A 21,710-nucleotide genomic window follows, 5' to 3' on the forward strand; every position below is an offset into this window, starting at 1 on the left:
TTTTTTTTTTTTTTTTTTTTTTTTTTTAATCTTAGCCATTCTAATAGGTATAAGATGGAATCTCAGAGTTGTTTTGAATTGCATTTCCCTGATGACTAAGGATATTGAACATTTCTCAGCCATTCAAGATTTCTCTGTTGAGAATTTGTTTGGCTCTATTTGCCATTTTTAAATTGGGTTGTTTGGTTTGTTAGTGTGTAACTTCTTGAGTTCTTTGTATAATTTGGATATTAGCCCTCTGTCAGGTCTAGTGTTGGTGACGATATTTTTACATTCTGTAGGCTACCAATTTGTCCTATGGAGAATGTCCTTGGCCTTAGAGAAGCTTTTCAGTTTCATGAGGTCCCATTTATTAATTGTTGATCTTAGTGCCTGAGTATTTGTATTCTGTTCTGGGGGTTGTCTCCTTTACCAATGAGTTCAAGGTTACTCCCCACTTTCTGTTCTATGAGATTTAGTTTATCCAGCTTTATGTTGTGGTCTTTGACCCACTTTGAGTTTTGTGGAGGCTGATAGATATGGATCTATTTGCATTCTTCTACATGTAGACATCCAGTTAGACCAGCACCATTTGTTGAAGACGCTTTCCTTTTTTCCATTGTGTGGTTTTGGCGGTTTTGTCAAAAGTCAAGCGTCCATAGGTGTGTAGATTTAGTTCTAAGTCTTTGATGTGATCCCATTTATAAATCTGTCTGTTTCTATTCTAATAGCACCCAGCTTTTACTATTACTGCTTTGTAGTACCGCTTGGAATCACGATGGTGATAACTCCAGTTATTTTATTGTACAGTATTTTTCAACAATCCTGAGTCTTTGTTTTATTTTCATATTTTTCTCTCAAGTTCTGTAAAGAATTGTATTGCAATTGTCATGGGAGTTGCATTAAATGTTTAGATTCCTTTCAGAAGGATGGTCACTTTCTCCATGTTAATCCTGGCAATCCATGAGCTTTCCATCTTTTGATATCTTCTTAAATTTCTTTCTCCAGAGACTTGAAGTTTTTGTCATGCAGGTCTTTCACATGCTTGGTTAGAGTTATATCAAGATATTTTATATTACTTATGGCTATTATAAAGTGTTATTTCTTGATCCCTCAGCTCATTTATCTTTTTTTTATAAAGGAGGGTTACTGAATTTTGTGTGTGTGTGTGTTAATTTTGTATCCAGCCATTTTGCTGAAAGTGTTTATCAGCTGTAGTAGTAGAATTTTTTTGGGTCACTTATGTACACTATCATATCATCTGCAAATAACAATACACTGAGTTCCTTTCTAATTTATATATCCTTGATCTCCTTAGTTGTCTTATTGCTCTTACTAGGCCTTCAAGTACTATATTGAATAGATATGGAGATAGTGGACAGCCTTGTCTTGTTCCTGATTTTAGTAGCATTGCTTTAAGTTTCTCCCCATTTACTTTGATGTTGAATATTGGCTTGCTGTATATTGCCTTTATTAAGTTTAGCTGTATGCCTTGTATCATACAGCTCTCTCTAAGGTTTTCGACATGAAAGGGTGTTGGATTTTATCAGAGGTGTTTGATTTATTTAATGAGGTGATCATTATATTATTTTCCTTTCAGTTTGTTTATATAGTGGATTACATTGATAGATTTTTGTACATTAATACCTGGGATGAAACCTACTTGATCATGGTAGATGATGCTTTTGATGTGTTCTTTGATTTGGATTGCAAGTGTTTCACTGACTATTTTTGCATCAACGTTAGTAAGGGAAATTTGTCTGTAATTCTCTTTCTTTGCTGAGTCTTTTTGTGGTTTAGATATCAGGGTGACTGTGCCCTCATAGAATGAGTTTGGCAATGTTCCTTCTGTTACTACTTTGTGGAATAGTTTGAAAAGAATTGGTATTAGCTCTTCTGTGAAAGTCTGCTAGAAGTCTGCACTGAAACCATCTGGCCATGGGCTTCTTTTCAGTTGACTTTTAATTACTGATTCTATTTTCTTAGGGGTTATAGAGCTTTTAAAATAGTTTACCTGATCTTGGTTTAACTTTGGTAAGTGGTATCTAGAAAATCATGCATTTCATTTAAATTTTCCAATTTTGTGGAGTACAGGATTTTGAAATAAAACCTAATGAATCTTTGAATTTTCTCCTTGTCTATTGTTATGTCTCCCTTTCATCCCTGGTTTCATTTATTTGAATACTGTCTTTCTGCCTTTTAGTTAGTTTGGCTAGGCGTTTGTCTATCTTGTTGATTTTCTCAAAGAACCAGCTCTTGGTTTCATTGATTCTTTGTATTGTTTTCTTTGTTTCTAATGGATTGATTTCAACCCTGATTTTGATTATTTCCTGCCATGTACTCCTCTTGGTTGTGTGCTTCTTCTTCTTTTTTCTTCTAGAGTCTTCAGGTATACTTTTAAATTGCTGATATAAGAACTCTCTAATTTCTTTATGGAAGAACTTAGTGCTGTGAGCTTTCCATTTAGTACTGCTTTCATTGTGCCCTATAAGTTTGGTTATATTGTGCCCTCATTTTCACTGAATTCTAGAAAATGTTTAATTTTATTCAACATTTCTTCCCTAGCCCAGAAATCATTGAGTACAAAGTTGTTCAGTTTCCACAAGAGTGTATGTTTTCCTGTGTTTCTATTGTTGTTGAAATCCATCTTTAATTCATCGTGATCTGATAGGACACAAGGCATTACTTCATTATCTAGTATCTGTTGAGGCTCACTTTGTGATTGTAAACTTTGGAGAAGGATCCAAGAGGTGCTGAGAAACAGTATATTCTTTTGTGTTTGGGTGAAAAGTTCTATGCATGTCTATTAAGTCCTTTTGATTCATAACCAGTTAATTTCATTATTTCTCTGTTTAGTTTTTGTCCTGATGAGCTGTTGAGAGTCTGATGTTCAAGTATCTGACTATTAATGTATGGGGTTTGATGTGTGATTTAAGCTTTAGCAATGTCTCTTTTACAAATGTGGGTGCCCTTGTGTTTGGGCCATAGGATTCAGAATAGAAATATCATCTTTGTGGATATTTCCTTTGATTAGTATATAATGTTCTTCCCTATCTCTTCTGATTAATTTTGATTGAAAGTCTATTTTATTGAATATTAGAATGGTTATGCCAGGTTGCTTCTTGAGTCCATTAGCTTGGAAACCTTTCCAGCCCTTTACTTTGAGGAATTGTCTATCTCTATTGCTGACATATGTGTTTTGTATGCAGCAGAATGATGGATCCTGTTTATGGAATCCACTCTGTTAGCCTGTGTCTTTTTATTGGGGAAATTGAGTCCATTTATATTTAGAGATATTAATTACCAATAATTTTTAGTTTCTGTTATTTTGATGTTGCTGATGGTAGTGTGTATGTGTGTGTTTTGTGTGTGTGTGTGTGTGTGTCTTCCTTTGGTTGTGCTGGTGGGCAATTGCTCATTCCTGTGTTTTCTTGGGTATAGTTTCTTTGTGTTGGAGTTTTTCTTCTTGTATCCTCTGTAGGGCTGGATTAGTAAAAGATTGTTTACATTTGATTTTGTCTTGGTTTCTTCATCTATGGAAATTTAGAATTTGCTGGTTAGAGTAGTCTGGGCTGACATCTGTGGTCTCTTAGGGTCTGCAAGAACTCTCTCTACCCAGGCCCTTCTAGCTTTTAGATTCCCTGTTTAGTAACCGAGTATAATTCTGATAGGTCTGCTTTGATATGGTTCTTATCCGTTTCCTCTTGCAGCTTTTAATATGCTTTCTTTGTTCTATACATATAGTATTCTGATTACTATGTGGCAGAGGATTTTTCTTTTCTGGTCCAATTTATTTGGTGTTCTATAGGCTTCTTGAATGTTTATAGCCATCTCTTTCTTTAGGTTAGGGAATTGTGTGCACTGGGCTTCTGTGTTATAACTACATTGTCCTTCAGACTAAAGAAGCACAGTTATTGAATTCAGAATGTTTCAAAAGCTTTTTACTTTACTTTTCTTTTCTTTTCTTTTCTTTTCTTTTCTTTTTTTTTCTTTTCTTTTCTTTTCTTTTTCTTTTTAAACCTGAGATACCATGACATTATGGTATGATTGTTCTGTGCTTTTCTAGGACACTGACAAGCGCTGGGAAGGAGCTGCACGATAATTTCCTGAAAGCTCTAGCGATGAGGGAAGAGGATAATCGTGCCGGGAAACTGAGCGTGAGTACATTGTACCACCAAATTAAAGCGGATTTTCAAACACACAGTTAACATAGATGATGCAGCCTGTAATGTCTTCCATAAGATGTAGCTCATGTGCAGGCAAGACAGATGGCTCCAGACATAAAGGCAGATGCTCACCAGCATCCACCAGCAACCACATAGTGGGAAGGAAGAGCTGAGTAGCTGGATCTGTCCTCTGATCTCCAGGGGCCTGCTACAGCGCATGTGTACCCCATCCCCACAGAATAAGTAAATGTAGTGTGATAGACCCTGGATATATGTTTATATATTATAGTTCTGTGTGTAGATTTCTTTTTGATGATCATTTATGTTCATAATAGTAGCAAAATGGTAGAAAATTATAACCTTCTAAACAGTTTCCAAGGAGAAAATGGCAACACATTGTTTCTGCATGTCTTTCTCCTGTATAGAAAGTGCTTCTATTAATAATCCAACATGTTTTCTATTATAATTTACAGGACCCTTCTGAGCCTAGTTTTGGTTTATAGTTATACCTCTATTGAAAGCCTAGATTGAATTCAGTTTTCTAATCGAATATGACGATTGTTCTTCCTCTCCATCTATCCATGGAACACTGAGGGTCTTGTCTGCACATGAAATTGCCAGTAGGCTTCATAGTAAATGAAATCTTCTTTTTCTTCGGCTCTAAATTTTCCATTATCCCACTTCAGTTTATTCTCTGTAAATAAGTCACCAAGACTGTTTCAGTATGAGTATTTGGCTTTTTTTTTTTAAACTTAAGTTTATAATAGCTGAAGACTTACAGCTAGGAAAGTAAGGTAGAAATATAGATAGAAACGAGGCTCTGAAGGATCCTGTAAGTTATAATAAGAAATTGATGATTTTGTCTAATTGTTAGTAGAAGTAATATCTAGAAGGGAGAAAGAAATGCAGAAAAATGTGGTATCGTGCAGCCCATGATGTATACTCTTGGGAGGAGACACTGATTCTAAGTGATTCTCTACACCATGTGGGCTGGACAGGTACCCATTAAATTTACAATAGAGTTTCAAAATTGATGTGAATGATTTTTACTTGTAATAAGGAAGTACACAGCAGATTCTATTGGGCCCCAAAATGTGGGTCACAGTTAGCAGAACGGGTAAGAACACACAGCTTTGGATACCTTGACCCCACATGTTTTATCTTGGTGTGTGTGTGTGTGTGTGTGTGTGTGTGTGTGTGTGTGTGTGTGTTAGTATGTGCATGTGAGTGCATGTAACCTTGGAGGCCAGAGACAAGTCAAATTCTCTAGAGCTGGAGTTCCAAGCAGTTGTGAACTCTCGATGTCAGTGCTGAGAAAAATAACTCAGGTTGTCTGCAAGAACAGTATTAGCTCTTTACCTCTGACCCAACGGAACTGTTGTATTAGGGTTTGCAAGATGAGAGAGCTGTTTTGAGTGGCTCCATTTTCTTATGGCATCGCTTTAAATGGTATATATAATGTGTATATGACTTTTACCCTAGGAGAGTTCCTCAAGATTCAGAAGAAATCCTTCAGCTCCTTAAGTTTTACTTTGTATCTTACATATATAATTTTTTATCTTAGCTGGGTAGTAACTGGTTTGATAATCATAATATATAAATCCTACTTACAGACCCTGAGAAAAAGTCCATTTGGTCCTTTGCATTTGCACTGAGTTTTTCTGAAAGATGATGGCATGGTTGATATGCTTGGCTCGATCATTTTATGGAGTTAATATGTATACAAATAGCACCTTGTACCTATAAGTACATGTGCTTATTGCTAGCCCACTAAAATTAAACCAAAGAGTAAATAATGGCTAGATAGTCATTTAAGTAAGAAGCTAATTAAAAGGTCCTCCAACTCCCAGGCTGTCTCCTCTTTGCTCTGTGTCACACAATTAATCTATAACTTGGCCAATGTCCTTCTTTCTCACTCCTCCAGTGTCATATCTAGTTGTCCACCAAGCCAGATCAATTATTCTATTTAAGCATCTTTCAAATAACTATGTGAGATGTCACAAATGATTCAAAATGGTAAAGACAGGTAGTTCTAAGAGGTATCTTTTTGTGTTTAGTAGCATCATCAGTGGCCTGAAGAATGTGGATATCATGGAAAGAGTTCAGAGAAATGGGGAATGTAATCAGATATGCCTTTGAAGTACTGGCAGCAAGGTGTACATGTCTCTGGGGGCAGAAGATGAGCCATGAGCCAGGGAACTCCCCTGAGAGGTCACTGTGATTGCCAGAAAGTAGATAATGGAAGGGTGGAATTAAAAAAAAAAGACAGAAGTAATGTTGGCAGAAGAAAGAATAAACTAGCATTCTAAGAGATCAAGTCTACAATCCATATCACATTTGCTTATTTTGGTACTGAAAATGAAGCCCACGGTCTCACATCTGCTACCCTGAGCCACATCCCCAGCTCCCAGCTGCTTTGCTGGGACTTTGGCTTTAGAGGGTCTGGCAGGATTCTTGAAAGAGTGTTCATGTGATCCATTTTGGAATACTCAGTAGGGAGAGAGTAGCTTATGGAGTGAGAGGTGTGGTACTGAGTTTAGAGGTTGTAACGCATTCAATACAGCACTCAACAGTTCAAATAGAGTCTGGAGGTAGAAAGTGAGTACCGTCAAGATCAGTGCTCATGGTTTACTCAATACAACAGATCATAAAAATGTTTCTAAGTAAGGACAACTTGTAAATTAGGCAGGTTCTTATGCTTATCTAAGCTATGATGACCTGTTCATTAATGTGGTATTTAAATGAATATTCTCCATTTAATATTGATTGAGTTTTGAAACAAAAGATAAGCATAATGCATGATACATTAACAATTTAATAAATAATTAATATGCTATCCAAACTATATTTATAACCACTAAAGTTAGAATTATGGAGGGAATATATATAAACAATATTGGAACATATTCTTTGCTAGAACGTAAATTCGAATAGCTCCTTAGAAAGGATAGCTGAAAGAGTTCTTTGTAATGATTACGGACTTTATTAGGGATCTAAATATTATTCATCATTGGTAGGGTACTATATAATCAGAGTATTCATAGTACACTTGATAGGTAATACTGCTGCTGTAGGAAACATTTGTCCTCTTTACCAATGTCTTGCTCTGTGCAAATCTCTCTTATATTTGTCACAAACATGATGAAGATATAGGCTCTCCCTAACCATTTCTGTTGTCACAGGTTTATGTAACTCTTCTAAGTGGACAAATAGTTAAATAATTTTTTTCAGCCGGTAATAATTTAAGAATTCTTGATGTCATGTGTGAAAAGAAGAAAGCATTTCCTACCAATCAGAGTCTAGTGAGACCGTGAGGACATTTTGCATCGTGCTTCTGGTGAGGCCCCGTGAACCTTATTTTCCCACTCCACAGTGAGGGTGTAAACAGTACATGGCTGGCTTGTTTGAGCTTGGAAATATGTATTATCAAAACTGATGTAAAAACAGTGTTTGCTACTCTCCTTTCATGACCAGTGAAAGAAGCCACTGTAACCTGGGCCAGGAAAGACTATGAATGAGGAACTCCTAACCTACCCATTTCCTGTGTTGAAAACTTTATGAAACATAAGATTGCATTGTGTATGACCAATTACACTGTGCTGACATGATCTTTTCCCTCCTTTCTATCTTCCAACTTCTCTAACGTGTCCCCTTTCAGAAAACAAGGGTATCAGAGAGGTGCTTGCTTCCTTCTCAATAGAATCCATACTTGTCCACTGTAACTCACTGTGGAAATTATGATCAATAAAGTTTTACCATCATTATAAACAGGTTTCTTCAACACTTACAAATGCATATCAAGTTCCTTTAACTAGAAATGTATAGTTGAATATCACTTCATTGTTAATCCATTTGTCTTTGGATTAAAAGGGATATATGAACATTAATACCAATGTGAAACATCAGAGATTATATGGCCATAGCATCTGTGTTTAATTTTTGTGTTGACCACCTATTTCAAGTTAAACGCATGCATTTTGACTTTGTATAGCCTGACTTTTCCTACCTAAAAAGTGGACATTTTTGCAATGATGAGACATTGCCATATTAAAACATAATGCATAAAGCATGTATGTATGCATGTATGTGTGTATGTATGTATGTGTGTATGTGTAGTGCTTAGATGGTTAGGGTCTCTAGAAGCAAAGCCTAGTGCTCTACTGTGACACCTGTAAGGGCCTGAGAAAACCTGATAATGTAGATAAAGCAGGTGGGCAGAGAAGTGAGCTCATCAGATCCCAATCTTAGTTGATCACATAGGAAACTGAATTGTGTTGCAGAGTTTGTTCTGCTTTAAAGGAAGGGGGCTGTGGCGTCATTGTGGTGGCCCCACTTCCTCTCTGTCAGCTAGCCAATAGCTGTCATAGATAAGGGAGGGCGCAGAAGTCAAGCATCCTTTTGAGGAAGGTGCAAGCAGGAAAGATTAGCTATTAGCACCTGCCAAGTCTGTAGATTTGTGCTTGTCCCCAGGACAGGGAAACAGTAACGAAATCATTTGCCACAGGTCTCTAGAGCTGCCAGCCTGAGTTTATTTCATTCCCATTTCTTTTCCTGACCACCACCCCTATTAGAAATACATTAAAACATGGGATATTTACTTCTCAAGTATACCTTTCATTTAAGACCTTAGTGTTAACTGGTATGCACTTCACAATTTTATACATAAGAAACTATGACAATAGAAACTTTTTAAAAAATCAAAAGGAATAATAAATACTGCAACTGCTCAGCCTCCCATAGGAAAGCATAAGAAAACTTTAAAATTATTTAGAGCAAATCATAGTGAAAATATTTTATCTCACTAATACTTTACTTAAAGTGAAAATTTCTTGCCCTAATTTCATTCATTTAAATACCAACTAAAGAATGTGCCATATGTTCTCGTTCATCATTGTGAAAACTACAAAAAAGCAGCAGTTTAATGGCAGAAACGTTTATTTGCCTCCAAGTTCATAGGTTGGGTGTACTGTCCCTGGAGAGCCAGCTCCTCCATTGTTCCTCAGCTGGTAAAAAGGCAGAAAGTCATGGGGGAAAGATATAGCAGAGATGCTCTCCTTAGGCTGACGAGGAAGTAGAGAGAAAATAGGGACCCAGGCTACAAGACTAAGCCTGACATGACCCTACAAGTAACCCACCTACTCTCTCTTCAACTAGGTTTCACACTATTGTTTCCATCATCTCCAAAAGAATTTGATTCATCAGAGGAAATGAGAACTCTACCATTTTTTGGAAGCTAATGTAAATTTAACACCATATGGTCAAATATAGTAGAATCAAATGAAATTGCAAAACATATAGCTGAAGGTCATATATGCAGAATACTAAAGTATTTTAATGTAGTCAAATTTAGTATTCTTTATCTATTACCTTAGGTGTCAAAATTATGTAAGGAACCTAAGTTGAATAGATCTCATTAAGGTAGATTTGATATTAAAATCTCTTTAGGCAGAAAGAATGTAAGGGCAAGAAGATAGGAGCTGTGCCATTTTCTAAGCATGACACAGTATAAGGGCCATGAAATCACAGCCCTCTTGCTGACTACATCTTAATTACATAGGCAGTCATAGAATCAAATATAAAAAAATCAAGCCCTAGAGGAAAGTATATGAACATATGTACTCTAAAGCAATATATAACCCAAATCCCACCAACCATTCAAATTTAGTAAAATGAATTCCATTAGCACTGTAAAGTTTTGTCAAGAGACAATTATAGTCACTGTTCTATTACTGTGAAGAGACTCCATGACCATGGCGACTTTTATACAGTATTTAATTGGGGACTGGCTTTCAGGTCCAGAGGTTTAGTCTGTTATCACCATGGAAGGGAGCATGGCAGCAGTCTGACATGGCACTGAAGAAGTAGCTAAGAGTTATATCTTGATCCATAGGTACTGGGGGAGGGTGGGAAGGGGGAGAGGTGGTGGAATGGGGAGGGGGGACAGGAAGAGAGAGGGGGAGGGAAAGTGAGAGGGAGAGGGTAAGGAGAGGTGGAGGGGGAGAGGGAGATGGGAAGAGAGAGGGGGCGGGAGAGTGGAAGGGAGGGAGGGAGGGAGAGGGAGAAAGAGAGAGAGAGAGAGAGAGAGGAGAGAGAGAGAGAGAGAGAGAGACTGGGCCTTTTGATAGCTCAAAGCTTACCCCCAGTGACACATTTCCTGCAACCAGGCCACAACTCTTAATCCTTCTAATCCTTTCAAAGAGTTCTACTCCCTGGTAATTAAGCACTCAACTGTAAATGCCTACTTAGATAAATATGAGCATACATAGAAACATTTGGCAGTATATATAATAAGATACCTATAAGCAGGGAGAGGAACTTCATTGCCCTGTCATGGCCTCCTGTGTTGAAGTAAAACCTCTGACATAAGCCAAAGCACACTCCTTTTCCCATAAGTGGTTCTTATGAAAGTATTCTGCCTCAGTGATAGGAAGTATGACTAACACAGAGGATTTGAGTGAGTCACTTAGCTGTCGATTGTCTATACATGTAAGCTGTGCTACCTACATTAATAACTTACTAATATTTGAATTTTTTAAAATGCTTCATAGTTGCAAGTATAAAGGAAAATATTATTTAAACCTTAATAATGACCAATTAGTAGTAAAATTTTTATGCCTAGTGAAGTGTTTGTAAAGAAATAAAGAATGCAGCCAAGGAATCAACATTTGGAAATTTAGCTGACATGTCTTTTTCTCTGAAAATGCAACTACCTCTGAAAGGGGTCCTCTGCAGGTCATTGGCATCATTCTAGAACTCTCTGCCTACCTGACCTATTACCATAGACTGGGTTGACACCCATAGCCAAGGATTCATAGAAATAAACTTGTTTTGGATGTTTGAATCTGGAAACACCAGAGCAATCCCACTAATGTTGGAATAATTCCTCCATGTAGCTTTAACTAGATTCTAATTCTTGGTTTACAGTTATAAAAACCTGAAAGTAAACCTTAAAATTTGTGATGTTTACTCATGACTAGGGTAGGATGTTAGTTTAGCATAATCATTTTATGGAAACAGATCATTAAGAATGCCATCCAGTAGAATCCCTCTGAAACATTAGTACATTCAAATCAATGGCAGCTTTCTACCCCTGAGACAGTAGACCTGAGAAAATACAGTTAAGAAATGGAAATCTTGTCTTGTATGACGGGTGAAGAGGTTTCAGCTCATGGTAATCTTCCTCTCCTGTTCCCTCCCTTTCATGAGGTAAAATGCAGCCGAAGGCCGTGGTAAAGGCATGGACAGAAGATGAAAGACTGAGTCTGAGAAACAGAAGGGAGTAAGGACCAGGTGGCACATGTGTCCCCAGAAGCACTCACTCTCTTCAGCTAGGCCCCACCTACTGCATTCCACTAGCCCCAGTAATACCATAAGATTATATGACTCTATTGATGGGCTAACCCACTGGCCATGCCAGAGTCCTTATGGTCTGTAATCACTTTCCCTGACTGCCCCTGGCAACAGTGCTGCTCTGGAGAGGAAGTGTTAGCACATCTACACAATAACATGGTTTATTTGCATTTGTAAAACAAAAACAAAAACAAACTGTGGTTCCGCATCTAAACCTGTTTTTATATCTCCTATATCATATCACGTATAAGTGCAAACATTAACTTGTAACTTGAAAAATGTTTCAAACCTTGGGAAATGCAGGGCAAAACAGAATGCGTGCGTCCAGTAACACTTAAAATGAGATGATATAGTTATTTCCATGATATAAAAAGATACTGCCTGTTAGTGTTTTACTTAGGTTATAAAAGTTGTCATTCTATTATAGAAGACATTTGCAGTTGGGATATGTGAAATGAGGGCCAAGGATAGCCGTGACTTTTTCTTATGCAGTATGAATATTTCTTTCTTTACATTCACAAATTATTGGTGGTGGTGGGGAAATGTTTGCTTGCCTAATGTTACTTGTAGTGGCTTTCATATTGTGAATGATACAAAATAAAAAGTGAAAATAGAAAAACATATGAAATATGCATCTCAAAATGAACGAATTAAATGTCTTCTCTGTCCACAGGTTCCATCCCTTTAAATAAAAATAGTACTCATAGGAGAATTCCAATGACTATCCTCATCAGGAAGTTTGGGACTAACAATAACAAAGATAGCTTTCAAAGTAACAAGAAGGATGTAAGAGTTGTTTATCTTTGAAATGTAGACCAATTATCATCTAATTTGATTTTAAAATATAGTGATGAATGTGACAGAGAAAGTTAGTTATAAGACACTTCTAATTTGATTTTTATGTTAATAGGAAAATATATTACATTATATTGACAAGATTGTCTTCTGAGTTTCTTGTCGTATGTAATTTAATAGCACAGGAGATTGGCATGCACAGTGTCAGCAGCGTTTGCATATATGTTACAGAGGCTTCTTTTCCCAACAGGAAGGACAAGTATCAAAAAGGTGATTTATCACTTTGGTCAACACTACAGGGTCTGTGTAGCCCAGCATAGGCACCTGGGTTCTGGAGAGGCTGAGAACGTTGTGGCTGTTCTGCCTGTGAGGAGAGATACCTTAGTGTTCTCAGCCTGGTGCCCAGTCTGGCTGATTTCTGATATTCAAGAATCTGATGAAGTTAAGTGTCTCAGCAGCGCCAATCATGGCTAAAAGTTTGAAAATTCCTGGAGAGTCTCTTGTATTGAGTCCATAGTGAAGGACTGTGAAGATGAGTACATTTCTATTGTATTATACAAAGTATACAAATAATTATATGTAACTAGTATATTATTACATGCATATTATGTGATATAAGATCAGCTGAGGGCAGCAGCAGCTGCAGCAATAGTCAGCATGTTCAGAAAAGGAAGGAAGGAAGGTTGGCACCATTGCATGTCCCTCAGACCTTCATATTTGGTTCACCCTCTATGAAAGGCAGTCGTCCCCTTCCTTAATCTTCTGTAAGTGCCCTCCAAGATTCTCCCAGACACGGTACTGCTAGATAAGTCCAGATCCCATCCACAGGCGGGCAGGGTAAGCCATCAGTATCAGGAACAAAGGAATACAGCAATCATACCAGGATCTCTCACCATCCTTAACAAGTAGAGAGTTTGGAGTTTAAACTACAATGGATTTGCACTTTTTATTCTTCATCCTGCGCACTACTAACCGTTTGCACCGTCCTCCTAAAGAGGATTAAATTTTTACCCTTCCCAAAGAATCAGTGTTTTCATTGGTCTTTTTTTTCCTCATAAATTTTATAGCTTCTAGATTAGCACTTGCTTGACTTCTTCATATTCTGTAATTCAAGTCTGTGGTGTCATCAGCAATCCCTGGGGGGACAACCAAGAGCAATGATAATATTTTGGTGTCTTTGGGAACTTAAAAGCCATTTACTCCAAAATAACTTACTCATTTCTAGCCTTGGGGTTTTATCTGTTAGCCTCTGTGTTTAGTAAGAATATTATTATGGTTATCTGAAAGCTAATTAGTTTTTAAGAACTTGAGTGTTTCTAGTGTCCCGGACTTTCCTGGTTTCTCTAAGATTACTGAGCTCATTAATTTTAATTATCCATTTCCGTTTTTCAGTAAGAGTTGTGGTGTTGTTTCTTAGATACACTAGGTGTGCACTGAGCACACCGATCTACGTTCCTCTCTGGCCTTGTACATTATGGCCGTAGTGTGAGTCTTCCTAGCATATACATTCTTTAAAATTTTTCACTGATTTATTTGATGTTCGTACATCTTTCTATTGTGTTATTTGACCTCTGAGGAGATGGTAGTTTTGAAAAAAAAATTTTTTTTGGTCTTTTTACATTCTTTGGGTTACTTCTGTTTCTAAACTAAAATTTTCTTTTTTTGTATTTACTTCTGTAATGCTATACTGTTCTCAAATATGTAGAGCCCTTTGGGCCTGCATACTTATTTAAAGGAATGGTAACAAAAAGGCTCGCAGGAGATGCTGTGCACTTAGGGAAAACTAGTTAGATGTAACTGACAGGCTTCGTGTTATCATGTTTACCCAGAGTGCGTGTCATTAGACAGAGGCTCAGTTACATAGTATTTGCCATTTAGCCCCAAGACCCGAAGTATCTGCCTGTCTTTTGGGGGGTTTTCGTTAGTTCTGTTGGCCTGAAGTGTCCTGCAGGCCCATGTCTCTGAACACATCATCTCCAACTGTGGACAAACCTGAGGTGGATTCTGTCTGGAAGGAGGGGGTCGTTGGCTATAACACGCCTTAGTCATGCTCCACTTCCGGTTTCCCTCCGCCCTGCCCTGACCATGGATGCAGTATGCCCACCTGACTTGCTCTCCGGCTACCATACCTTCCCTACCACAGTGGCTATATCCCCTCGAACGGGAAGCTAGATTAAACTCTACCTCCTTTGTCTTGGCCGCAGCAGCAAGAAAAGTACCTAATCAACGTTTCTTTAAGAAGTATGACTATGAAACTCATTAGCTGGTTCATCTGAGAGAAATGGTTTTCTGCTGATAATTCTGTTTAGGGTAGAGTATATTTTCCATTGATTGCCTTGTCTTAGACCTACTTTAAATTGATTGTCTTCCAAAATTACTGATTTCTTGAGTTTGAATTGTCAGAGTTCTGTTTATAAGACAGGTTTCCTTCTTGGTTGAGGCCTCTGCTCTCTCCCTTCCCACATCCATCCTTCTTTACTTCCCTCACAAACTCAACCCAGCGATGACTGCCTTGCTTTTATTAGCAGCGTCCACCTCTGCGCAGGCCATTTACTATGCAGTGGACTGTGTTTGATATTAACAAGACGCTTTGTTTCTCTCAGTGGCTTCATATCTTGCTAAAATTGTTGAAGACAAATCAGATACAAAGGCATCTCAACTATTTGAGAGTGCATGTGTCAAAATGAATGTAATAGCTTATGGTTGCTAACCTTCGTGGAGGTCTCTTTGTACCCAAGAGCTGCAGGTGTCATTTAGAGGATGCTGCATACCACCCTGATATCTGTAATCAGGTATTAATTATTTCATAAATTATCTAGCAAGAGGAATTGTACACATATTTTTTGTGTTCTCTGAAGTGGCAAAATTTTCCAGATTCTTAAAAAACTATTTGCGGAGGAGAAGCACCCAGTTCTAAATGCTTTGATTTGGGGTAAACAGATTGGTATGAAGCACTAAATATCTTACATCTGACCTCCATTAAGGACTTCCATCATAACCCCAGATCTCTGGAACTCTCCAGAGTGGAGAGGAGTAGAGAAACTACAGGAATACATCTTTTGTCCTAAGGTTTTAGGCAGAGGAGAGTAGAGAGGGGGACTGTGGAAGGAGGGAGCAGAGGAGGGGGCAGTGGAAGGAGACTGATGTGTGTTGGATGCCAGCTTCATCCTAAGCTGTAACATCCCAGAAATGACAGGAGCAGAGTTTATCTTGATTTGTAGCTCTCCCATATGGGAATTTCCTTTGCCCTCTCTGACAGATGGCTGCTCAGCCTCTTCATAAATAGTTTAAATATTTTCAGTGATAGGAAACTCATTCCTTTGTAAATTGTCTTTTCCATTTCAGCAAGTTAGAATTAGGTTGTAAATGGTATTTATTAACTTTGGTTATTGAAGCCTATTTATATCATCTTTTAAAACAAGTTTTCTTGCTCATTTTAGGGTAAAAAAGGAGCAGTTCTTTTTGTCATTATTTAAGTCTTTGTCATTCTATGTGACTTCCTGGTAGTTCCTAAATTTCATTATTCCATAATAAAACAAAACAAAACAGAACAGAAAAACCCCATCTCCATTAAAAAAAATCAAAGTATAGCATACATATTAAAGTATGTAGTTTAAAAGTGTGTATGGATTTCTGTATTTCATAAACTACTAACAAATGAAGCAGCCCCTGGTCATGACCCTGAATAAGAACTTGGATGTCACTGAGAGCAAACAATCCCCATGTATGTCCCTTCAGTCATAGCCCCATTCTCTTAGGAGTCACATTTCTCGCTTTGCTAAGATTGCTATTCCATGCAGTCACTCTCGAACTATTATAACTGTAAATCTGATGGTCCTTTCTGAGTTCTCTCAGCAAATGTTTTGTTTGTAAGAATCGCTATGTTACTGAATGCAGCTGTGGTATGTTTTGTTTCATTTGTTGAGGCTTTTTTTTTTTTGATAGTGAATAGAAAAATGGAATCTTAACAGAACTCAATTTATTCTTTTCTTTATGGCTAGAACATTTTCTATCCCACTTAAGACAAATTTACTGTCTCAGATCACTAATACGCGCCCCTTTCATGCCGTACTTACCATTGGGATGTATATTTACCCATGACAGCTCAGGTAATAGACAGTATGAAAAGTAAGCATAGCAAACCAAGAAACTGCACATCTCTGCAGGATGTCAGACAGGCATAGATATGCGAAATTGGATTTCAAAATAGAATGTCTAGGTGGAAGTTGAAAGTTCAGTTTCTAGTGAACACTGTCTACTTAATCCTTGTCTGTTTGGATGCTTAAATGTAGTCATAGGCGGAGGAGAATAATTCTGGTAAAGTCAGCAGCACTTGGTTATGTCATCCAGTGAGACTTGGTACTTTGTGGCATGCTCATGTAATTTACAATATAATGTTATTGAATAAAATGTGTTATACTTTCTAATAATCTGGATATTAATTTAAATAGTATATCCCGTGATTATAGTCAGTGTTTGTATTACATTATGCTACACTATAATTAAAGTGTAATTTTAATTAAGAATTATAGTAAACGAGACTCTGTATGAGTGATTAAATAGCCATTTCATTTTTTTTTTTGGTCCAATGTTATTAATTTGAAAGCTAGAATTTACATTTTTCTCTTGCTATGCACTCAATGCCAGGAAGTTTCATAAGCAAGTGACTGATGGTCAGGGCTGGGTATGCTAGAGTTATCTTTCTCAGCATCCCTGGTCATGGAGTCTTGAGCTGGGGCTTATGATCTTGTCAGAGAAATTCACCTCCAGAGTAGATTTGTTTTACCTCTGTGTAAAAGACCAGCCAGAGGACAGTGTGGTGTATATCCAAATGTCATACTTTGGCCTTGAGCCATGTCTACTGTGAGAGTACAAGAGATTTATGAAGAGTAGCATTCATAGACAAATCTAAAAGAACCCTTCCCCCAATCAACCTAGGTATGCATTTATTCCAACTGCAATTACATTAGGTGTTATGAAGGCATGCTATGAATCATGGGTCTCTTCTCTCTTGTTGTATCTGTCTCTCGGCCAGTCCTTTACGTCTCCATTGTCCATTCTATCCTTTTCTTGGAGCATCATTTATTTCCTGTTTAGATCCTGTTTATGTCCTGGTTATATCCTGGGGCTATGCTCTTCCTCATGACACCTGTGGGTCATCACATGATGCTTGCTCAACTCCTCCTCACAGGTGGCGCCACCGCTTGGATCTTCATTATGTATTTTATGCTCCCATCCTATGGACTTTCATTTGTTTGTTTGTTTCTCTGATGTACTGGTAGGAATAGGAGACCAGAACATGGAGTCTTGCTGGAGTTAAGCCATGTTGTTTGTTAACCAAGTGGTCTAGAAAATAACATCCAATCGCTATTGGTAATGTGTGTGCATTTTTAAATTGTCTACAAAATTTGAATTATTGGAGCTAATGAGTTAAAAGACATATTAACACCGAGTACTTATTTAAAAGCTCTCTTATTTGTACTTGGTGATTGTGTTATTATTGTTAATTCTGTATAAAACGAGGCTCCAGTAATATTCATCTTTCAGGCTATTACTGTTACATCCTCAGGAAATCTTTCAGGACTGAAACTTGTTTTTCAGGTGCAAGGGTTCATTTGTTCCTCAAGCACTACCAATACTGTTTTTATAAGGCACATGACCAAGTCATAATATGTGCTTTCAGCAATGAAGTAATGAGAGTTGTTGACTATCAGTAGGAAACTTGGATGTTATACAGTTGATTTTGGGAGATGAGAAAAGAAAAAAAAACCCAAAAAGCTGAAACCCACAAGATCTCAAAGGGACAACTTAAAAATCCATGAATAATAAACAGAGGAAAGATTTTTAAAAGGCCGGGTGTCAAATACCTATGACATCAGTTTAATATATATGATCCCCACTTATATATAGCACATTACCAACCGTTGAAGTGACCTTGGCCACTGAATGAGGGTGATAGTTTTGAAAGACTGAGTTGTACTGAAGCAGTTGCTGAAATAGAGTAAGCACAGATATCCTTTCCTTCCATTGGGTATACAGAACTTTTCCCCACCTGTTTATTTTTCCTTAAACAAACATATTATCTGATATAACCAATCCAAAGAAAATGTTCTCTTCCTACACATGAATAAAACCCCGTCTTACCACCCTTATGCTAAGTCCTGGAGATTCTGATGTAGCTTGGGCTCTTATATCACAGCATGTCACTCTTGGAATCACTTCAATGAGTGCCCAGAATTCTATTCAAACAGCTAACCAGCTTCTGTTGAAGGCTGCTTTCTCCACTGACAGTGAACAGTTATTTCCACATGCAAGTATAGTATGATACAAATGGGAATCCCTGTGCTGTGATGAAGTTTTATATGAGAAATCAGTCATAGTCTTAAAGCTGTTAGATACAGAAAATGGCAAACTTAAAACATGTTTCACCAAATCTTGTACCATGTCCTTCATGAAATGGTTTCATACTATAGCTGTTCTCTGATAATTAGATACAGACTTATGCTATGCTATGGATGATAGGCCTTGCAGGTATATCTCAGATTCATGGTTGAACTGTGGTACTACTGAGAAGACTTTAGGGCAAGCTTCTGTTCTGTGTTTCAGTTGTGGGATGACAGTGATGATGGCAGCCACTCAGTGACCTGTAGGATGTCTTAAACAATTCATGGTGATGCATAGTGTGGTGTCTGCACTTACTGAATGCTCAACAAATATTAGATAATAAAACATTCTAGATTATTACATGAAGTACGAACTTCGCCAAGAAAAACTAATTGTTGTTGCTTTTAGTTTATAGCTGATGAGGTTGAGGCTCAAAATATGTGCTAGAGCCTTCTGCCCACCGTAACTATCCTCTACATAAAATTGAGTGGTTAGGATTTTAATCTTATTGCCTAATTACTTGAAATTAATAAAAATTTGAGCTTCTGTTATGTACTTTTGTCTAAATGTTGAATATACCTGATTTATGTATTTAATATTTTTCTGTATATAACAAATTGTCCTTGAGCACACGCGCTATGTGTTTATGCATGCCTCCTCAGGGCTCTCACTTAAATTTACATTCAATTGAAAATGATTCCAAAGTCAAATTTGGGTTAGAACACGATCTTGACTCTGAAACAGATAAAGCTACACTGGATGAATGGTGAAGGACTGAAAGACATGTTGGAAAACACTCATGGTTTTAAGACCCCTTATTTGTTAATAACTAATTTTTGCACATTGCAGTCTAATTATAGATTAAGTAGTTTTCGCGTTTTCAAAAAACCTGTTGTCTGTATATAATTTAAGAAAATGGACACTGCCAATAGGGCTAAATGGCAGCCTACAGAGTGGGAAAAGAGTTTCACTAACCTCACATCTAATAAGACACCTAATTTCTAAAATATATAAAGAACTTGAGAAACTAGACATCAACAAGCCAAATCCAATTTAAAAAAATGGGGTCCAAATCTAAACAGAGATTCTCAATAGAGGAATCTCAAATGGCTGAGAATCACTTAAAGAAATGTTTAACATCCTTACATCAAAGAATTGAAAAATCACAGTGGCTCTGAGATTCCATTTTACACATGTCAGAGTGGCTAAGATCAAACACACACGTGACAGCTCATGCTGACAAGGATGTGGAGGAAGGGGAACACCTTTCCATTGCTGGTATGAATATAAACTTACACAGCCACCTTGGAAATTAATATTGTGATTTCTCAGAAAATTAGGAATTGTTCTACCTCAAGATCCAGCTATATCATTCCTGGGCTTCACCATAGCACTAAGGACACTTGCTCACCTATGTTCATAGCTGCTTTATTCACAGAAGCTGGAAGCTGGAAACTGGAAACAACCTAGATGTCCCTCAACCAAAGAACGGATAAAGAAAATGTAGGACAGTTACGCCATGGAATATTACCCAGCTGTTAGAAAAATAACATGAAATTTGCAGCCAAATGAATGGAATTAGAAAAAAAAATCATCCTATGTGAGGTAACCCAGCCCCAGAAAGAGAAGCATAGTATGTACTGACTTCTAAGTGGATATGACCTGTAAAGTATATTCATGCTACAATCCATAGACACAGAGAGGCTAATTAACAAAGAGGCCTCAAAGGGGGAACCCATGAATTTCCCGGGAAAGGGGAACTAGAGTAGGTATCATGGGTAGACTGGGGGCAGGTGGGAATTACAGGAGGGATTAGGTGCAGGGAAGATGGAGGAAGAGAGTACTGGGAGACACACTAGACTTAGGGGGGTATCTCTGGAATGTGTTTTAATACATATTCAATCTCAATCAGTAGCCTCTACCCTGCTTTTGATTATTCAGTTCCTGGATAAAAAACACATACAACCTTTATATTTATAATAAGCCTCTATTGGCACTAATGCTGGGGAGATATGCACCTTCTATGCTATTTTAATATTTCCTATCAATAACCCCAAGTTGTTACTTACTATGTTTCATCTGGGCTGCTCTTAACTCCAATTAGCCAGCACTTATGGCCATGGTTTCTTGACTCTTAACCCATTGCATCTTTTGGGAGCCCAAGACCCCCGCCCCCATCTCTCTTCTCCCCAGCTGTTGATTGTAGGCATCTTTATGCACCAATCAGGGATAACTTGCGAAGCAAGGTTACATAGCACCATTTGGGTATATTATGTCACTTGGCACATGCAGACTCTCTCATCCCTGGAGACAAGCAGGCCTTGTGCGATGATATTTAGCATTACAGTTCAAGCAAAAGCCCAAACCTCAACAGGGCTAAGCTGGAAACTGGAGTCTATGGGAACTCCTAGGCATCTTAGAGGATGGTCCTAGCTAAGACTCCTAGTGAGGGGGATATGGAACTGGTACCAACTATCTTGTGTAACAGGAAAGACCTTTAGTGGAGGAATTGGGACATCAACCCTGTAAAATTAATTATTTTTATATAAGTGTAACCAGATGATTAACCTTCCATCTGTGTTTCTTTACCTTTGCTAGTATTCCAATAACCACATAGAGAAACTAAGATTTATTTCAAGCTGCACCTCAATAGCTGAGCACTTAAATAATCTATCTTAACCTTTATGCTAATCTGACTACCTCCCAGACCCATCCCATGATATTCAAATATTGCTATTATCTTTATGGACCCTCCCCTCCTCATGCCATCGTGAATCTCCCCCCACCCCCTTCCTCCTTCTGGCTGACTAAGGCTTCTGCCCTATTTTCTCTTTGCCCAGCCATCGGGTGATCAAATGGTTACATTAAAAAAATGTTCATTTTATTAAAGGGAACATGAAAAGAAAATTTTCTATTGTCCTCAGATTTAGGGATTCTGGAACTTGATTTTTTTTTTAATTTTTAATATTTTTATTACATATTTTCCTCAATTACATTTCCAATGCTATCCCAAAAGTCCCCCATAGCGCCCCCCAC

General features: G+C 37.7%; 1 protein-coding gene across 1 annotated transcript in view; it reads left to right on the forward strand.

Moving 5' to 3' along the window:
* Cfap299 (cilia and flagella associated protein 299) overlaps positions 1-21,710 on the forward strand; it is a 477,978-nt gene that overhangs the window by 168,486 nt on the left and 287,782 nt on the right. Inside the window, exon 3 of the mRNA XM_021163887.1 lies at positions 4,046-4,136. Coding sequence (XP_021019546.1) covers positions 4,046-4,136 — 91 coding nt within the window. The remainder of the gene's footprint in view (positions 1-4,045; positions 4,137-21,710) is intronic.

The sequence above is a fragment of the Mus caroli genome, chromosome 5 (assembly GCF_900094665.2).
Source record: "Mus caroli chromosome 5, CAROLI_EIJ_v1.1, whole genome shotgun sequence".
Lineage (NCBI taxonomy): Eukaryota > Metazoa > Chordata > Mammalia > Rodentia > Muridae > Mus > Mus caroli.